Below are 19,844 nucleotides of genomic sequence, written 5' to 3'. Positions count from 1 at the left end.
TAACAGCAGCAGCAACTTCCCTTGCTGCACACTCCTTCCTGCTGGTTCCTAAACTGGCCAGCTTTATTTATACTAGGAGTTTACTAATGGTTTCTCCGCCCCCCTCATTGGGGAAAGCTCATACTCCCACAGGATTGTGGGATTGTCATTAGTCCCCAGCCAGTGGTAAGCAGGCAGGTTATAACATCCCTCCCCCCCCCCCCAAAGTCCAAGGAATCCACCGAAGACCCTGGCGAAGGAGGGCGTCGGACTCGTTTTGCCGCAGGCCGGACACCATTTGCACGCGGCGCTGGATCAGGCGGCGTGTAACGAGACGGAGACCGGCGCTTCCGTGATGAACGGCGCAACGGTTGCACATCCACGGCCCGTGGACCCAAGGATTCCCCCTCTGATGCATCCTGTGCCTCCATCTCGGAGTCAGAGCCTGCTGCCTCCGTCATGTCAGCGTCTCTATCTCCATTCGGTTCTGTAGCGACCTGCGCAGGCTTCGAGTGAGGCACCAGTGGAAAATTGTGAGGACTACCTTCCCTTGTCTCTGGTCTCTGCGGCTGTAGAAATGAGCTCCGGGGGCGGGGAATCTTTTGAGGGGATAGTCTTCTGGACCGAACGTGGTCTACATGTTTGCGCTGGAGACGACCCTGGGCTTGCACCTGGTAAGATATAGGGCCCGTTTGGCGACAGATTACACCAGGAACCCACTGGGCACCACCAGCAAAATTCCGAACTAACACTGGGTTCCGGGCGCAAACTGCCGAATCGGCCGATGCCGAGAAAATCCCTGTCCCTGCCGTTCTTGTGTGCGGCGGACTTTTGCGCCAATGTCCGGGAAAACCATACTAAGGCGGGTGCGAAGTCTCCGGCCCATTAGGAGTTCTGCGGGAGCTACCCCAGTCACCGCATGGGGGGTGGTCCTATACGTAAACAAAAAGCGATCCAGTCTCGTGTCCATTGATCCGGAAGACTGCTTCTTTAGGCCTCATTTGAATGTCTGCACTGCGCGCTCTGCCAACCCATTTGAAGCCGGGTGGTAAGGGGCAGTGCGGATATGGCGTATGCCGTTCATCTTCGTGAACCTCGCAAACTCCTCACTCGTGAATGGAGTGTCGTTATCCGTGACCAGCACCTCGGGGAGGCCATGCGTACTAAACGACAAACGCATCTTTTCAATTGTTGCGCAGGACGTTGTCCCCTGCATCTTATGCACCTCGAGCCATTTAGACTGGGCGTCAATTAATAGAAGGAACATGGATCCTTGAAAAGGGCCTGCGAAATCTGCATGCAAGCATGCCCAAGGCCGCCCTGGCCATTCCCAGTGATGTAGGGGCGCGGCCGGCGGAAGCTTCTGATGCTCCTGGCAAATGGAGCAGTTTTGGGCCACCTTCTCAATGTCGGTGTCGAGGCTTGGCCACCAGACATAACTCCGGGCCAACATTTTCATTTTGGTCACACCTGGATGCCCATTGTGCAAGTCTGTTAGTCTCAGCTCCTGGCCTTTTTCCAGGACAATCACACACGTCCCCCACAAGAGGATGCCGTCTTCCATGCTGAATTCTGACAGCTTGGAGGAAAACGCTCGCAACTCGCCTGGGAGCTGTCTATGCTGCCCACCGTACAGGACTATGTGCCGAACCTTTGACAGGACTGGCTCCGTCTGGGTCCACTCACGGATCTGTGATGCCTTAACAGGCAAGGTGTCCATAAAATTTAGGGTTGCAACCACCTCACCGGTCGTGAGGGTCGACATGGGGCCGGTCGATAAAGGCAACCGGCTCAGTGCGTCGGCATTTGCTATCTGCGTACCTGGTTTGTGCTCCAGAGAATACTCGTATGCAGCAAGCAACAAAGCCCAGCGCTGGATCCATGCGGAAGCAATGGGCGGTATTGGCTTATCCTCTCTGAAAAGTCCCAGCAGAGGCTTATGATCAGTCACGATAGTGAAATGGCGGCCATACACGTACTGGTGGAAGCGTTTCACCGCAAAAACCACTGCCAGGCCCCCCTCCTCGATCTGCGCGTACTTTTTCTCCGCTGCAGTCAATGTGCGGAAGGCGAAAGCTATCGGTCGCTCGGCCCCGTTCTCCATCTTGTGGGACAGGACGGCCCCAATACCATACGGGGATGCATCACATGTGACGAGCAAAGGCTTTCCAGGATCATAGTGGGTTAGTAACCCAGACGACGACAATTGTTGCTTTACCCGCCGGAAAGCGGTTTCTTGCGGCTGACCCCAAACCCAGGTGTGATTTTTCTTTAGCAGAAGGTGCAAAGGGGCCAGCGTAGTTGCCAGATTGGGGAGGAACTTCCCGTAACAGTTTACGAGACCGAGAAAAGAACGAAGATGCGAAGTGTCAGTCGGGGCGGGGGCCTGTTGAATTGCACGCACCTTCTCTGCGACGGGGTGCAAACCTTCGCGGTCCAGCGATAACCGAGGTAGACTACTTCCTTTGCCTGAAATATGCACTTTGGCGACGTAAACGGACTCCAGCGTCCGAAAGGCGTCTAAGGACAGCCTCCAGATTTTCCAAATGTTCCTGCTCCGACGTCCCTGTAATCAAACGTCATCTAAGTAGACAGCAACACGTAGTAAACCTCTCAAAATGCCCTCCATAACACGTTGAAAAATTGCGCAGGCAGAGGATACTCCAAAGGGCAACCGTGTATATTCATACAGGCCCCGGTGTGTATTAATCGTTAGATATGGTTGGGAGGCAGGGTCCAGCTCCAACTGCAGGTAGGCGTGACTCATATCTAATTTTGTGAACGAGAGTCCACCTGCAAGCTTCGCGTAGAGATCCTCTATGCGAGGCATTGGATATCGGTCGAGTCGGGAAGCCGTATTCACTGTAAGTTTATAGTCGCCACCGAAGCGAACTGTGGCATCTGGCGTCATTACAGGTACAATTGGTGCTGCCTAGTCAGCAAAACGGACGGGCCTGATAATACCCAAACTCTCCAAACGAGTGAGCTCCCCTTCTACCTTCTCGAGCAAGGCGTAAGGCACCGGGCGCGCCCGGAAATAGCGCGGCGTGGCTCCTGGTTCGACTTGGATACGGGCTACGGCCCCTTTTATTTTCCCCAAACCAGGCTGGAATACATCTGGGTATCGTCCTAGCACCTCAGTCAACTCTTCAGAAACTGTTTGGAGGATGTGCTGCCATTGCAACCGCAAATGGCGCAACCAGTCCCGACCCAACAGGCTGGGCCCATGGCCGCGCACCACGATAAGTGGGAAGCGCCCCTCCTGGCGCCCATAAACAACAGGGGTCATTGTAGTTCCTGCAATGTCCAGTGGTTCCCCCGTGTAGGTGGCCAACCTGGCCTGTGAGTCGGTTAATGTAAGGGTCTGTATACCCTGCTTGATGCGGTCGAATGTCCTCTGGGCGATCACGGAGACCGCTGCGCCAGTGTCCAACTCCATCTCAAGCGGGTGGCCATTGACCCGTACTGTCACGTTAATGGGGGCCACACGAGGAGCTGCACACAATGCAGCTGCAGGCAGTTGTCCTCCGTCTCCACGTCCTCAGGAGTAGTCGCCGCAGGTTCATCCACATGGAAGGTACGGCCCCTGGGCTGGTCCCAGTTTCGGTTGGAACGACGGCGCCTCTGGCGCCCCCAGGACCGCCGTCCGCGACGGGGTCGGCGCCTACAAGTCTGACACGGACATGGCTCCTCATCCATTGGTTCTGGAGAAGGCTCCCTTCGGGGAGGAATGTCCGATGGCCACTGGCGTCGGTCCGGACGTTGCCTCGCCCAAGGTACCGCAGGAGTGCGGGGGGACGTTTTCGGACGGAAGGGGTTGCGCCCCAAGGCATGCACTTCCATTCCCTGTAGCTCCTGCACTCCTCGTTCTGCGCTCTCTCGGGACAATACTATTTGAATGGTCTGTTGAAAAGTCAATGTTGGCTCAGCTAACAACTTTCTCTGGGTGGCCGCATTGTTAATACCGCAAACCAAACGGTCGCGTAACATTTCTGACAAGGTCTCACCATAGTCACAGTACTCCGCAATCCTGCGTAGCCTGGATAGAAAATCGGCAAGGGATTCTCCAGGGGTCCTCTCAGCGGTATTAAACCGGTAACGCTGGACTATCGTGGATGGGGTTGGGTTAAAATGTTGCCCCACTGTATTCACAAGTTCATTAAACGTTTTGCTGTCCGGCGCAGCTGGTTTCGTAAGGCTCCTAATCACCCCAAACGTATGCGGGCCGCAGGCGGTGAGCAATATGACCACCTGGCAATACCATACGGGGATGCATCACATGTGACGAGCAAAGGCTTTCCAGGATCATAGTGGGTTAGTAACCCAGACGACGACAATTGTTGCTTTACCCGCCGGAAAGCGGTTTCTTGCGGCTGACCCCAAACCCAGGTGTGATTTTTCTTTAGCAGAAGGTGCAAAGGGGCCAGCGTAGTTGCCAGATTGGGGAGGAACTTCCCGTAACAGTTTACGAGACCGAGAAAAGAACGAAGATGCGAAGTGTCAGTCGGGGCGGGGGCCTGTTGAATTGCACGCACCTTCTCTGCGACGGGGTGCAAACCTTCGCGGTCCAGCGATAACCGAGGTAGACTACTTCCTTTGCCTGAAATATGCACTTTGGCGACGTAAACGGACTCCAGCGTCCGAAAGGCGTCTAAGGACAGCCTCCAGATTTTCCAAATGTTCCTGCTCCGACGTCCCTGTAATCAAACGTCATCTAAGTAGACAGCAACACGTAGTAAACCTCTCAAAATGCCCTCCATAACACGTTGAAAAATTGCGCAGGCAGAGGATACTCCAAAGGGCAACCGTGTATATTCATACAGGCCCCGGTGTGTATTAATCGTTAGATATGGTTGGGAGGCAGGGTCCAGCTCCAACTGCAGGTAGGCGTGACTCATATCTAATTTTGTGAACGAGAGTCCACCTGCAAGCTTCGCGTAGAGATCCTCTATGCGAGGCATTGGATATCGGTCGAGTCGGGAAGCCGTATTCACTGTAAGTTTATAGTCGCCACCGAAGCGAACTGTGGCATCTGGCGTCATTACAGGTACAATTGGTGCTGCCTAGTCAGCAAAACGGACGGGCCTGATAATACCCAAACTCTCCAAACGAGTGAGCTCCCCTTCTACCTTCTCGAGCAAGGCGTAAGGCACCGGGCGCGCCCGGAAATAGCGCGGCGTGGCTCCTGGTTCGACTTGGATACGGGCTACGGCCCCTTTTATTTTCCCCAAACCAGGCTGGAATACATCTGGGTATCGTCCTAGCACCTCAGTCAACTCTTCAGAAACTGTTTGGAGGATGTGCTGCCATTGCAACCGCAAATGGCGCAACCAGTCCCGACCCAACAGGCTGGGCCCATGGCCGCGCACCACGATAAGTGGGAAACGCCCCTCCTGGCGCCCATAAACAACAGGGGTCATTGTAGTTCCTGCAATGTCCAGTGGTTCCCCCGTGTAGGTGGCCAACCTGGCCTGTGAGTCGGTTAATGTAAGGGTCTGTATACCCTGCTTGATGCGGTCGAATGTCCTCTGGGCGATCACGGAGACCGCTGCGCCAGTGTCCAACTCCATCTCAAGCGGGTGGCCATTGACCCGTACTGTCACGTTAATGGGGGCCACACGGGGAGCTGCACACAATGCAGCTGCAGGCAGTCGTCCTCCGTCTCCACGTCCTCAGGAGTAGTCGCCGCAGGTTCATCCACATGGAAGGTACGGCCCCTGGGCTGGTCCCAGTTTCGGTTGGAACGACGGCGCCTCTGGCGCCCCCAGGACCGCCGTCCGCGACGGGGTCGGCGCCTACAAGTCTGACACGGACATGGCTCCTCATCCATTGGTTCTGGAGAAGGCTCCCTTCGGGGAGGAATGTCCGATGGCCACTGGCGTCGGTCCGGACGTTGCCTCGCCCAAGGTACCGCAGGAGTGCGGGGGGACGTTTTCGGACGGAAGGGGTTGCGCCCCAAGGCATGCACTTCCATTCCCTGTAGCTCCTGCACTCCTCGTTCTGCGCTCTCTCGGGACAATACTATTTGAATGGTCTGTTGAAAAGTCAATGTTGGCTCAGCTAACAACTTTCTCTGGGTGGCCGCATTGTTAATACCGCAAACCAAACGGTCGCGTAACATTTCTGACAAGGTCTCACCATAGTCACAGTACTCCGCAATCCTGCGTAGCCTGGATAGAAAATCGGCAAGGGATTCTCCAGGGGTCCTCTCAGCGGTATTAAACCGGTAACGCTGGACTATCGTGGATGGGGTTGGGTTAAAATGTTGCCCCACTGTATTCACAAGTTCATTAACGTTTTGCTGTCCGGCGCAGCTGGTTTCGTAAGGCTCCTAATCACCCCAAACGTATGCGGGCCGCAGGCGGTGAGCAATATGACCACCTGGCAATACCATACGGGGATGCATCACATGTGACGAGCAAAGGCTTTCCAGGATCATAGTGGGTTAGTAACCCAGACGACGACAATTGTTGCTTTACCCGCCGGTAAGCGGTTTCTTGCGGCTGACCCCAAACCCAGGTGTGATTTTTCTTTAGCAGAAGGTGCAAGGGGGCCAGCGTAGTTGCCAGATTGGGGAGGAACTTCCCGTAACAGTTTACGAGACCGAGAAAAGAACGAAGATGCGAAGTGTCAGTCGGGGCGGGGGCCTGTTGAATTGCACGCACCTTCTCTGCGACGGGGTGCAAACCTTCGCGGTCCAGCGATAACCGAGGTAGACTACTTCCTTTGCCTGAAATATGCACTTTGGCGACGTAAACGGACTCCAGCCTCCGAAAGGCGTCTAAGGACAGCCTCCAGATTTTCCAAATGTTCCTGCTCCGACGTCCCTGTAATCAAACGTCATCTAAGTAGACAGCAACGCGTAGTAAACCTCTCAAAATGCCCTCCATAACACGTTGAAAAATTGCGCAGGCAGAGGATACTCCAAAGGGCAACCGTGTATATTCATACAGGCCCCGGTGTGTATTAATCGTTAGATATGGTTGGGAGGCAGGGTCCAGCTCCAACTGCAGGTAGGCGTGACTCATATCTAATTTTGTGAACGAGAGTCCACCTGCAAGCTTCGTGTAGAGATCCTCTATGCGAGGCATTGGATATCGGTCGAGTCGGGAAGCCGTATTCACTGTAAGTTTATAGTCGCCACCGAAGCGAACTGTGGCATCTGGCGTCATTACAGGTACAATTGGTGCTGCCTAGTCAGCAAAACGGACGGGCCTGATAATACCCAAACTCTCCAAACGAGTGAGCTCCCCTTCTACCTTCTCGAGCAAGGCGTAAGGCACCGGGCGCGCCCGGAAATAGCGCGGCGTGGCTCCTGGTTCGACTTGGATACGGGCTACGGCCCCTTTTATTTTCCCCAAACCAGGCTGGAATACATCTGGGTATCGTCCTAGCACCTCAGTCAACTCTTCAGAAACTGTTTGGAGGATGTGCTGCCATTGCAACCGCAAATGGCGCAACCAGTCCCGACCCAACAGGCTGGGCCCATGGCCGCGCACCACGATAAGTGGGAAACGCCCCTCCTGGCGCCCATAAACAACAGGGGTCATTGTAGTTCCTGCAATGTCCAGTGGTTCCCCCGTGTAGGTGGCCAACCTGGCCTGTGAGTCGGTTAATGTAAGGGTCTGTATACCCTGCTTGATGCGGTCGAATGTCCTCTGGGCGATCACGGAGACCGCTGCGCCAGTGTCCAACTCCATCTCAAGCGGGTGGCCATTGACCCGTACTGTCACGTTAATGGGGGCCACACGGGGAGCTGCACACAATGCAGCTGCAGGCAATCGTCCTCCGTCTCCACGTCCTCAGGAGTAGTCGCCGCAGGTTCATCCACATGGAAGGTACGGCCCCTGGGCTGGTCCCAGTTTCGGTTGGAACGACGGCGCCTCTGGCGCCCCCAGGACCGCCGTCCGCGACGGGGTCGGCGCCTACAAGTCTGACACGGACATGGCTCCTCATCCATTGGTTCTGGAGAAGGCTCCCTTCGGGGAGGAATGTCCGATGGCCACTGGCGTCGGTCCGGACGTTGCCTCGCCCAAGGTACCGCAGGAGTGCGGGGGGACGTTTTCGGACGGAAGGGGTTGCGCCCCAAGGCATGCACTTCCATTCCCTGTAGCTCCTGCACTCCTCGTTCTGCGCTCTCTCGGGACAATACTATTTGAATGGTCTGTTGAAAAGTCAATGTTGGCTCAGCTAACAACTTTCTCTGGGTGGCCGCATTGTTAATACCGCAAACCAAACGGTCGCGTAACATTTCTGACAAGGTCTCACCATAGTCACAGTACTCCGCAATCCTGCGTAGCCTGGATAGAAAATCGGCAAGGGATTCTCCAGGGGTCCTCTCAGCGGTATTAAACCGGTAACGCTGGACTATCGTGGATGGGGTTGGGTTAAAATGTTGCCCCACTGTATTCACAAGTTCATTAAACGTTTTGCTGTCCGGCGCAGCTGGTTTCGTAAGGCTCCTAATCACCCCAAACGTATGCGGGCCGCAGGCGGTGAGCAATATGACCACCTGGCGATCGTTTTCGGTGATATTGTTTGCCCGGAAATAGTAACGCATCCGTTGTGCGTGCTGGTTCCTAAACTGGCCAGCTTTATTTATACTAGGAGTTTACTAATGGTTTCTCCGCCCCCCCTCATTGGGGAAGCTCATACACCCACAGGATTGTGGGATTGTCATTAGTCCTCAGCCAATGGTAAGTAGGCAGGTTATAAGAGGGACTGAATGCCTGTGTGCAGCAAACCCTTGTACATCAACCATGCCACTCTGCAAACAGATTGTGTGTGTCTTTCTCCACATTGTTTTGATGCAAGAAAACTCTTTTCTTGAAGGTGGGATGTAATATTCATTTCTTTCTTGCCCAGTGTCTCCAGTTTCACTTCTTGATCATTGAAAGTTGACCAGCTGATACTGCAGTGTGCAATCATGCTGTGAATTGAGGCTACAGCCGGTGCCTCTTCTTAGTGTTGCTAACATTGGTGTGATGAATGTGCTGATGCCTGTGGAGTCCTCAGTGGCAGTCCCTGATCTGAAGAACTGGCGTCTGAATTAGATAATCGCAATTCCTTTATTTTTAACCATTCAGGTTGAATCTTGTATTTGGAACCCAAATATTAAGAGTGAATGTACACTGTCTGGTGTGTGTGTGTGCGTGCGTGCGTGCACGGTTCAGTGTGTGTGCACGGTTCAGTGTGTGTGCACGGTTCAGCGCGTGTGTGCACGGTTCAGCGTGTGTGTGCACGGTTCAGTGTGTGTGTGTGTGTTCGCACGGTTCAGTGTGTGTGTGTGTGTGTGTGTGCGCACGGTTCAGTGTGTGTGGGTGTACTGTTTGGTGTGTCTGTATACCATCCAGTGTGCATGCGTGCACTGTTCAATGTGGACACTGTCCGGTGTATGTCCATGCAGTGTGTGCATTGTCCGGTGTGCATTGTCCAGTGTGTGACGCTTGTGCATTGTCCAGTGTGTGAGCGCTTGCACTATTCAATGTGTGTGCAGTGTCTGGTTTGTACACGATCTGGCGTGCTGGTTTGTGCACGGTCTGGTGTATGTGTGAGCTCGCACTGTCTGGTGTATGTGTGTGCATGCACTGACTAGTGTGTGTATGCATGCACTGTCTGGTGTGTATTTGTGCAGTGTGATCTGTGCGCATTGCCTGGTGTGCACGTGCATTGCCTGGTGTTATCGCACACGCCCTGTCTGGTGTGCGCGTGCACTGTCTGGTGTGTATTATTACAGTGTGGTGTGTGGGTGCACTGTCTGGTGTGTATTTGTGGACTGTTTGATGTGGAGGTATGCAGTAATGTGCACTGCACTCATGCACCATGCAGTACATGCAAACAACAGGCAGTTCACACAAACAGCGGGTATTGCTCATATACACCGGACACAGTACACACACACATAACAGTCCAAGTGCACACAGGTCAGTGCAAGGATAAGCCACACAAACCAGAAAGTGCTCGTTCAAACTTGAAAATGCACATGAACAGCAGATATTGATCTCACATGCCAAGCAATGAGTGCACACTGGTGTGTGTATGTGCACTTCCCATGATGCGCATGTGTAAGCACTGCGCAATGTATGGGCATTTGTCTATGTGTGTGTCTGTGCATTGCCCGATGTGTGTGTGTGCACTTCCCGACGTACGGGCGGGGGGGTGTGTGTTCACCGCCTTTACACAAATCTCGTCCTACATTACAACATTGACTACATTTCAACAATTCTTCCATAAGCGTAAAGCACGTCGAGACATTCTGAGGATGTGAAAGGAGCCACTGAAATGCAAGTCTTTCTTAAAAGATGTTTATTAGAATAGGTTTTTCCACAGATGCTTTTTCAATCCATATGTGCAGACAAATGCTCATTTTTGAGTGGGTTTCCGTTTGATTGGGGCCTCCTGCAGTGTTAAGTGAAGTGATGAGAGAATTGAGTCACCCAGACTGCACCCTGTGATTGAAAAACACGTGCAATTTTTTTTTGTAAATATTTTTATTGAACATTTTTTATGAACATATACAAATGCAAAAACATGACACAAAAACAAGAACAGTCCCCCAAACTCCCTACACCCCCAACAGCTGAAGGTGACCAGCTTTTTAAAATACATAACAAATGGTTTCCATCTTATATAGAACCTCCCAATCGATCCCCTCAGCGTGTATTTAACTTTTTCCAAATACAGAAATTCCAGGAGGACCCCCAGCCACACCGTGGCACTGGGTGGAGAAGCTGACCTCTACTCCAGCAGAACGCATCTACGAGCAATCAGCGAGGCAAAGGCTACTACATCTGCCCCCGCTCCCGCCTGCAACTCCGGCAACTCTGACATCCCGAATATGGCCTCTAGGGGACCCGGCTCTAGCTCCCTGCTGAAGATCGCCGACATGGTGCTCAAGAAAGAGTCCCAAACGTTTGCTAGCTTAGGACGTGCCCAGAACAAATGTACCTGATTCGCTGGCCTCTCCAACCCTTGCACTTATCTTCTACCCCTTCTAACACCCAACTCATCCTTGCCCTTGTTAAGTGTGCCCAATGCACCACATTCAGTTATAGGAGCCTGAGCCCTTCACACGATAACGTGGCAGTCACCCTGGTAGGCCAGCTACTACCCCTTCCTCCACTTCAACCCCCGGGCTGCTCCTCCCATTTTGCCTTAATCCCCTCCAACAAGGCCCCGACCTCTGACAACAGTCTCCCATAGATATCTGAAGTTTTACCCTCCTCCAATCCGGCCAGCGACAGTACCCTATCCACCAACGACGTGGACAGCGCAACCAGAAAACTCGAATAAGCCTTCCATGCAAAATTTTGGACTTGCAAGTACCTGAATGCCTCCGACTGCGAGTCCGTACTTCTTCACCAACTCGCCAACTGCTCCTCCAGGAACAAACTCCCCATTACTGCCACCCCCTTATCTCCCCATACCCTAAACCTGGGATCCACCTTAGACGGCTTAAACACATGGTTGTCCCTGATCGATATCATCGTCGACCCTCTTCCCACTTTTAAGTGCTGCCGTGATGGCCTCCATGCTTTTAGCGTAGCCACCACAACCGGGTTACCCGAAAACTTCCTCTGGGAGAACGGGAGGTCACCGCAACCATTAAAGCTGGTTCGGCAGCCCATCCACCCTGACTGCCAGTTGTCTGTAGGACCATTCTTTGGATCCTCGCCACCTTCCCTCCCCATATAAACGCCAAAATCATGCTTCCCACCCTACGTTAGAATGCCTTTGGTAGACTGACAGGCAGGCATTGAAACAGAGACAAGAACCATGGCCAGATGTTCATCTTCACCGATTGCACTCACCCAGCTCATGACAGTGGGAGACTATCCCATCACTCTACTCAGCAAGCTTGTAAAATTTTGCTTCAGAAGCTGCGCCTAGTCCCTTGCCACCTGTACCCCTGAAATGCGAGTTCGTCAGTCTGAACGGCAACACCTTCAAATTAATTCCCATCCCGGCAGGATGACGGAAAACATTCCCTTTATTCCCAATTCAGTTTGTACCCAGTAAAAGCTCTGAACAATTAGTGTCCCCATTATGTCCCTCATCGTCAGAACCAGATCCTTGACGTATGGCAACAGGTCACCGGCATTCAGAGACACCCTATACTCCTTGCCCCCCTCATTATTCCCCTCCACTTATCCAAGCTCCTCAAGGCAATGGCCAAAGGTTCAATCAATCGGCAACGCGAATAGGAGAGGGGACATAGGGATCCCTGCCTCGTTCCCCTATGCAGTTGGAAGTAGCCGAGTTTACATTATTTGTCCGGACAGTAGCCTTTGGCGTTTGATGCAACAACTTAACCCATGTCACAAACTTCGGCCCTACCCTAAATCACTCCAGCACCACGAACAGTTACCTCCACTCTACCCTATCAAAGGCCTTCTGTGCATCCAGCATCATAATCACTTCCTGCTCATCCCCTCTGCCTGAGACAACACCACATTCAACAGGCACTGTACGTTGGAAGACAATCGCATACCCTTCACAAATCCTCATGAACTTCCCCAACGACCTGCAGGAGACACCACTCCAACCTGAGTGGCAGCACCTTCGCTAAAATCTTTGCAGCCACGTTCAAAGATGAGATAGGTCCGTATGACCCACAATCCACCAGGTCCTGATCCTTCTACAAAAGGAGTGAAATGGAGGCCTGACTTATTGTTTCTGGGAGCACTCCCTGAGCCACCGCATCCTCAAACGCTCCCACCGGCAGTGGGACCAACCTGTCCGTGAATATTTTATAAAACTCCACTGGGAATCCCTCCAGCCCCGTCTGCATATTCCCAATTGCCTACTGACTTCCTCCGCCCCCAGGGGCTCCTCAAATCCCTCATGGTCCTCCTCCTCCTCCAACCTTGGACACTCCAACCCCTCCAAAAAAAAAATGTCCGAATCGTCCTCCGGAGGTCCCGAGCTGTACAACTTTTTGCAAAACTCCTCAAACACTATTCACCTTCACCGGGGCCAAAACCAACTCTCACCCCCTTCCGCGCCCCCCTCTCCCAAATCCAAATGATTTCCACCGGCCGTAAAAACCATTATCCTTTTGGGGGATGTTCCCACCCCCTGAACTTTCACGTTCCGGGACCCATACAAGATGGCACCTTACCCCACCCAATGATGGTCCAGCCAGTACCGCTGTCAGCAAACTAGCCCATCCCCTCTTACCAGAAACCACCCTATCACTTCCTCTCGAAACCACCTCATTCTCTACTCTACCCATCCCCCTACTATTGACACCTCAGAGGCTCACCAAAACCTACCTGAACAGGTTCAGCAGGCCACAGCCACTCCCCCCACTCCGCTCTCATTTTCTGACTAACCAAAGCTTGCTAGCATGGATGCCCCTCCACCAGAGTCCCCTTTCCCCCACTAAAACAAAGGAATCAAAACCTCTCCACCCACCCATCAACCTTGCCACCCAAAAAAACCAAAATCCCCACCAAAGAGCCGGCCCCTGATCTTTTACCCCCTCCCCAGCTGCCTTCCAAGAAAATAAGATCATTAGAACATCCAGGCAAGCAAAAACATACAAAGTTATCAAAGTACCAGTCCCCCACTAGCCCCAACCCACCACCAACACCAATGCCTCTCGTTCGCCATGATCAATCAAGTCCCAATACTTCTGCTTGAACGAATGCTTCCACCTCCTCCGCCATCTCGAAAAAATGGTCTCTCCTATTGTGCGTGACCCTCAACTTCGCTGGATAGACCACCCGAAGCGCACTCCACTCTTGCACAGTGCTGCCTTTACTTTATTGAAGGCAGTTCTCCTTTTTGCCAAATCCAAAGTGAGCTCCTAGTAAATTTGAATCACAGTGCCTTCCCACATTGACTCCCCCCGTTTGCTTGGCCCATCTCAACACCTTCTCCTTCACCTAGTAGCTATGCAAGGTCATGATCGCGTCCCTCGGCGACTCATTCCCCCACAGCTTCGCCCGGAGCTATCGGTGGGCCCTATTGAACTTCACGGGGGGGGGGGGGGGGGGGGGGGGGGGGGGGGGATTTTTACTCCTCCCCTATCAGCTTCCTCAGAATTTCCACTGTGACCTCTGTTGGCTTCGGACACTCCATGCCCTCCAGCAGCCTCAAAATCCGCCTCCGAGATTGTTGTTCACGGTTCTCCACTGTTGCTCTCAGGCCCCAATTCCAATCCTCCATTTGGCCATTTCACCATTTCAGCCTCCTCCACCCCTCTCAATGCCTCGCCCTCTTTGACATTCTTCCGAGCATCTCCCTTCTTGGGGCCAGTAAGTCCTCCACCAAATGCTTGAGAGACTCCAGCATCTCCCTCCCTTGCGCCTCCAAGTGTTTACTGAACTGCCGTTCAAACTCCACTGCCATCACCTCCTTGAATATATCCACCGTTATATAGGCAGCCCCTCCCGGCCCATTCGGCTCCACCAGCTTCCCTGCCCACACACCCTTCATTGTGTTTAAACTTCCTGGAGGACTAGCGCTCAAATCTTCCCTCCCCTGATTTTTCTGCATGTTCTTGGCCATCCTCCACCAACTACTCTCGTCGGGGGCAACTTTACATGCAATTTTCCCCACACAAAACGGGTGAAAAGGGCCTATAACTCAGGGCTCTGGCGGGAGCAACCCAATGTGCGACCTCCTCCTACATCCCTCCACCGGAAGTCTCTCACATTTGTGTAAAGTAATTGGGTTTATTCTTGACATCTGCCCTGCTTTAGTCAGATAGCAGAGTGCTCCCATTTAATTTAGTTCCTCTTCTTATCCCCATATCCTTCACTTGAAACATCCAGGGACCTCCATGGCTATTGGAAAATAGGTTCATGACATGTGGAATGAATATCTTTTCACAGATGCCGGAGGAGCAGGCGTTCTGTGTTTTGGTGAAGATCATGTACGATTACGGTCTCCGAGAGCTCTACAAGAACAATTTTGAGGGTCTGCATTGCAAATTTTACCAACTGGAGAGGCTACTCCAGGTAAAGATTGTACTTTTCCAAAACAATGTACCACCACAAACTAATCTATCTTGGTATCCATTTACAATTCTGCAAGTTTATTAAATATCATCTTGTATTCTGTAGCAGTCCTGCTCAGCATTAAATATTGCATTTCAGTACAAGTTTTTCCATTTGGATTGCTATCCAGAATGAGGTGGATTTCCCTGCAGTGGCAAGTGATTTTTCAAACATGCCACCTGAGTGTAGAGCTGGTACTGCAGACCACATTCCTTTTATGAAAGCACTTTACACCGATTAAATCCCTTCGTAGTATTACGATCACGGACCAAATCCCAACAGTTGCTCGGATACTGGACAGAAACCCCAATGTTTTATTTATTTTGTAGGACTGTGAGAAACGGTTACTTCGTTCCAGGAGTGATTCCATGCACAAATAAGGATTTGCTATATTAAAACAAACATATTACTAACACAGTGTTACTAACTTTTACATCATAAAGACAGATCATTTCAATTACCAGTTTAAACAATGCTTATCAATATAATGAAACAATAACCCTTAACTGCTATCTTTATCTCCACTCAAACAACACCCATCCCAGGTCAAAATCCACTTTTAATCACATTTAGCAGACTCAGGAATACTGGCTGCAAAGAGATGTATTGGATAAACCACTTTGAGAAAGAGAGATCCTTCAGGAACTATAGAGTCATAGCTGCAGATTCTTGCCTGAGTCAAACTATGAGTTAATCTGCAGCCTTTAAAGAAACAGAAACTGCTGTCTCTTCACAGATAGATCTTTACCTGAATGGTATTTTTTCTTTTTAGGAAATATTTTACTGAGGCATTTATAATTTTAAACATTAAATTCCAACAAGAACAAAAACACAGCAATATAACCAACAGACCCAGCCAACATGGCTTACATAAACAGTGCAACCTTTCCGAGCCACCCTCCGTTGGTTCTCCTGCCCTCACTCGTCTCTCCCATGGTCCCCTCCCCACCCCCCTGCTGACAGCTTAATTTTTACCGAAGAAGTTGATGAAAGGCTGCCACCTCCGAGCAAACCCCTGCAATGAATCCCTCAAGGCAAATTTAATTTTCTCGAGTCTGTGAAACCCTGTCATGTCGCTAACACTCCTGATTTCAGGGTCTCCGGGTCCCTCCATCCTAGTAAAATCTGTCTCCGGGCCACCAGGGAGGCAAAGGCCAGGACGTCAGACTCTCTCACACCCTAGGCTCCATGCCTACACCTGGACTCGGCACCACCCTCACTTTTAAGACCTCAGACATGACGTCAGCAAACCTCTGCCAGAAACCCCTCCGCCTCGGACATGCCCAAAACATATGGACATGATTTACCTGAATGGTGTTGAGAGCGCAGCTTCTTGTCTGTTCACGTCTCAATCTAAAAAACAAAACTGAAAAGAACAACACCCTGACTGCTTGAGCCCAGGCTCCTCCCATGAATTACATCATCTGACTAAAACGAAGGACAATGTTCCTCATTATCTACTTCCCAGGGAACCTTAATATAAACAAAAATCCATTAGCCCAACTTCATCAAACAATATCCATAGCTGGAATGAAATTTGATCTTACTTTTATGATGCTTGAATTGCATCTCTGTCTCAAAACCTCTAGCTTCCTTTCAAATCAGGACTGTAAAAACATGACTGCAGTCACATACAAACCCAGACTTTTCACCCTTACTGCACCAAAAACATATAATACAACATATCTGAAATTTCTACATTCATTACAGGAGTAAATGTGGTCACGCATTTCCTGATTGATGTTGGTTGAGGGATAAACACCAGCCAGGACACCAAGGAGGACACACCTGGTCTTGTTCGGAATAGTGGCCGTGGGACCGCTAACACCACTTTGGAATGATTAGACCATACATACATAGAACATACAGTGCAGAAGGAGGCCATTCGGCCCATCAAGGCTGCACCGATCCACTTAAGCCCTCACTTCCACCCTATCCCTGTAACCGAATAACCCCTCCTCACCTTTTTGGTCACTAAGGGCAATTGATAATGGCCAATCCACCTAACCTGCACATCTTTGGACTGTGGGAGGAAACCGGAGCACCCGGAGGAAACCCACACAGACACAGGGAGAACATGCAGACTCCGCACAGACAGTGACCCAGCCGGGAATCAAACCTGAGACCCTGGCGCTGTGAAGCTACAGTGCTATCCACTTGTGCTACCGTGCTGCCCTAAAGGGCAGAAGAGGCCTTGATTGAGCGTTTCTGCTGAAAGTCAGCACCTGCAATAGTGCAGCACTCCCTCAATGCCACATTGAACTGTCAGCCTAGGCCATGACGCAAGTCTTTGGAGTGGGGCGTGAACTCATGACCGAGTGACTCAGAGGCCAGACACACGACAGACACCGTTTCTAAGACTGTGAATCAAGGACCAGAGTGAGGGTCAGAGATAAGAATGATTAACTTGCAAAAAGAGTCTGATTACAGCTGTTGATATGAAATTAAAATTCTGTCTGCATCTGAATTTACATAAGTCAATGTGGACCTATTGAAGCAAATAATGAGAGCATTGGAGGGTTATCCACAGGATCAGTAATGGGATTCTCTCAGTCGAGGAAGAAAGGAAATTGTAATACAGATGTGGGATTCACTGCAATTATTTGTGGGAACAACGTTTAAAATAGGTTTTCAACTGGTAGAATTAAATTTGGGCCTTTTAACTTATTTATTATCTTAAGTTATTGAGAAAGTAATTGCTACTGGGTAGATGGCCCAATACTATTACTAAAACCACTCTGGTGAGAAGTCCTGGCTCTAACTTCTAGCAAAGGAAGTCTGGTAAATTAGGCAGAGTCTCATTCATCCACATGAAAGCCTCCTCATAGTTACAAACTCTGTCATAAACCTGCAGATCTCAGTGCCGCTCTTTTAAAATGAAAGTGTTAAAAGAGCCAGTCGGCTAGACCCTTGTGCAGACACAATTGGAATCAAAGAAATAACAATTAATTTACTGAAGTTAATTTCGTACAAATGCAGAGGCCAATGTTATTCCTGCTGATGGGTAAAATCTCTTCATCTCAGACTGGAGGATAAAATTTCCAATTGATGAAGCTTCCTGTGGGAATGTTTCACACGGGAATACTGCATTCCATTCATCTATGCTCCTGTCATCCATTTACGGGAATGGAGTGCAGTGAGCTGCATATGTTTCAGCTCTGACCTTCCAGCGAGCCTGCACTTCCAGCCATAGGAAGGTCACAGCACAGAAGGAAGTCATACAGACCATCCAACCTGGGTTAACACTCTTCAAGAACGACTCAGCGAGTCCCATTTCCTCACCTTGTGGCTCTGCAATTTATTTCCCTCTTCCGCTGCTTATACAATTATCTTTGAGAGCTGTAATTGACCCTGCCTCCACCACAATGTCAGACAGTGAATTCTGATCCTAATCGTTGTCAGTGAATTCTGATCCTAATCGCTGTTAGTGAATTCTGATCCTAACCGCTGCCAGACAGTGAATTGTGATCCTAACCTCTGTGAGTGAATTCTGATCCAAACCGCTGTCAGTAAATTCTGATCCTGACCGCTGTCAGACATTGCAATCCGTTCTAACTGCTGTCAGTGAATTCTGATCCTAATTGTTAGACATTTAGCTGTTGTTGTATAAAGAGTCAAAGGTTCTGCTCCTATTCACCAACACCTTGATTTCACTTTAACAGACTCTGCACAAAACTCTAACATCACATCACCTGACACAAGGGCCACCTGAAGCCCCTTTAAATATCAATGTCAATTATTGGATACTTAACATAAATGAGACAACTAATTGGAATGTCTCTTAACCCATTACTTAACACTAATCGTTGTCAGTGACTTCTGATCCTAAGCGTTGTCAGTGAATTCTGATCCGAACCGTTGTCGGTGAATTCTGATCCTAACCGCTGTCAGACATTGCATTCCGTCCTAACCGCTGTCCGTGAATTCTGATCTAATCCGCTGTCAATGAATTCTGATCCTAAGCGCTGTCAGGCAATGAATTCTGATTTAAATCATTGTCAGTGCATTCTGATCCTAACGGCTGTCAGACAGTGCATTCTGATCATAACCGCTGTCAGACAGTGCATTCTGATCCTAACCGCTGTCAGACAGTGCATTCTGATCCTAACTGCTGTCAGACAATGCATTCTGATCCTAATGGCTGTCAGACAGTGCATTCTGATCCTAACGGCTGTCAGACAGTGTATTCTGATCCTAATGGCTGTCAGACAGTGCATTCTGATCCTAACGGCTGTCAGACAGTGTATTCTGATCCTAATGGCTGTCAGACAGTGCATTCTGATCCTAACGGCTGTCAGACAGTGTATTCTGATCCTAATGGCTGTCAGACAGTGCATTCTGATCCTAACGGCTGTCAGACAGTGTATTCTGATCATAATGGCTGTCAGACAGTGCATTCTGATCCTAACGGCTGTCAGATAGTGCATTCTGATCCTAACGGCTGTCAGACAGTGCATTCTGATCCTAACGGCTGTCAGACAGTGCATTCTGATCCTAATGGCTGTCAGACAGTGCATTCTGATCCTAACTGCTGTCAGACAATGCATTCTGAACATAACGGCTGTCAGACAGTGCATTCTGATCCTAACTGCTGTCAGACAATGCATTCTGATCCTAACGGCTGTCAGACAGTGCATTCTGATCCTAATGGCTGTCAGACAGTGCATTCTGATCCTAACTGCTGTCAGACAATGCATTCTGAACATAACGGCTGTTAGACAGTGCATTCTGGCTGTCAGACAGTGCATTCTGATCATAACGGCTGTCAGACAGTGCATTCTGATCCTAACGGCTGTCAGACAGTGCATTCTGATCCTAATGGCTGTCAGACAGTGCATTCTGATCCTAACTGCTGTCAGA

At 50.6% G+C, this 19,844-nt stretch overlaps 1 protein-coding gene across 2 annotated transcripts in view; it reads left to right on the top strand.

Moving 5' to 3' along the window:
- Positions 1 to 19,844, top strand: part of rabgap1l (RAB GTPase activating protein 1-like) — a 934,074-nt gene that overhangs the window by 641,516 nt on the left and 272,714 nt on the right. For both annotated transcript variants that reach the window (XM_072511773.1, XM_072511772.1), the window contains one exon: positions 14,820 to 14,945. In XM_072511773.1, coding sequence (XP_072367874.1) covers positions 14,820 to 14,945 — 126 coding nt within the window. The remainder of the gene's footprint in view (positions 1 to 14,819; positions 14,946 to 19,844) is intronic.

Source organism: Scyliorhinus torazame, chromosome 7, assembly GCF_047496885.1.
Source record: "Scyliorhinus torazame isolate Kashiwa2021f chromosome 7, sScyTor2.1, whole genome shotgun sequence".
Lineage (NCBI taxonomy): Eukaryota > Metazoa > Chordata > Chondrichthyes > Carcharhiniformes > Scyliorhinidae > Scyliorhinus > Scyliorhinus torazame.
Note: the sequence above shows the minus strand (reverse complement) of the source record. Positions and strands in the feature narration are given on the sequence as shown.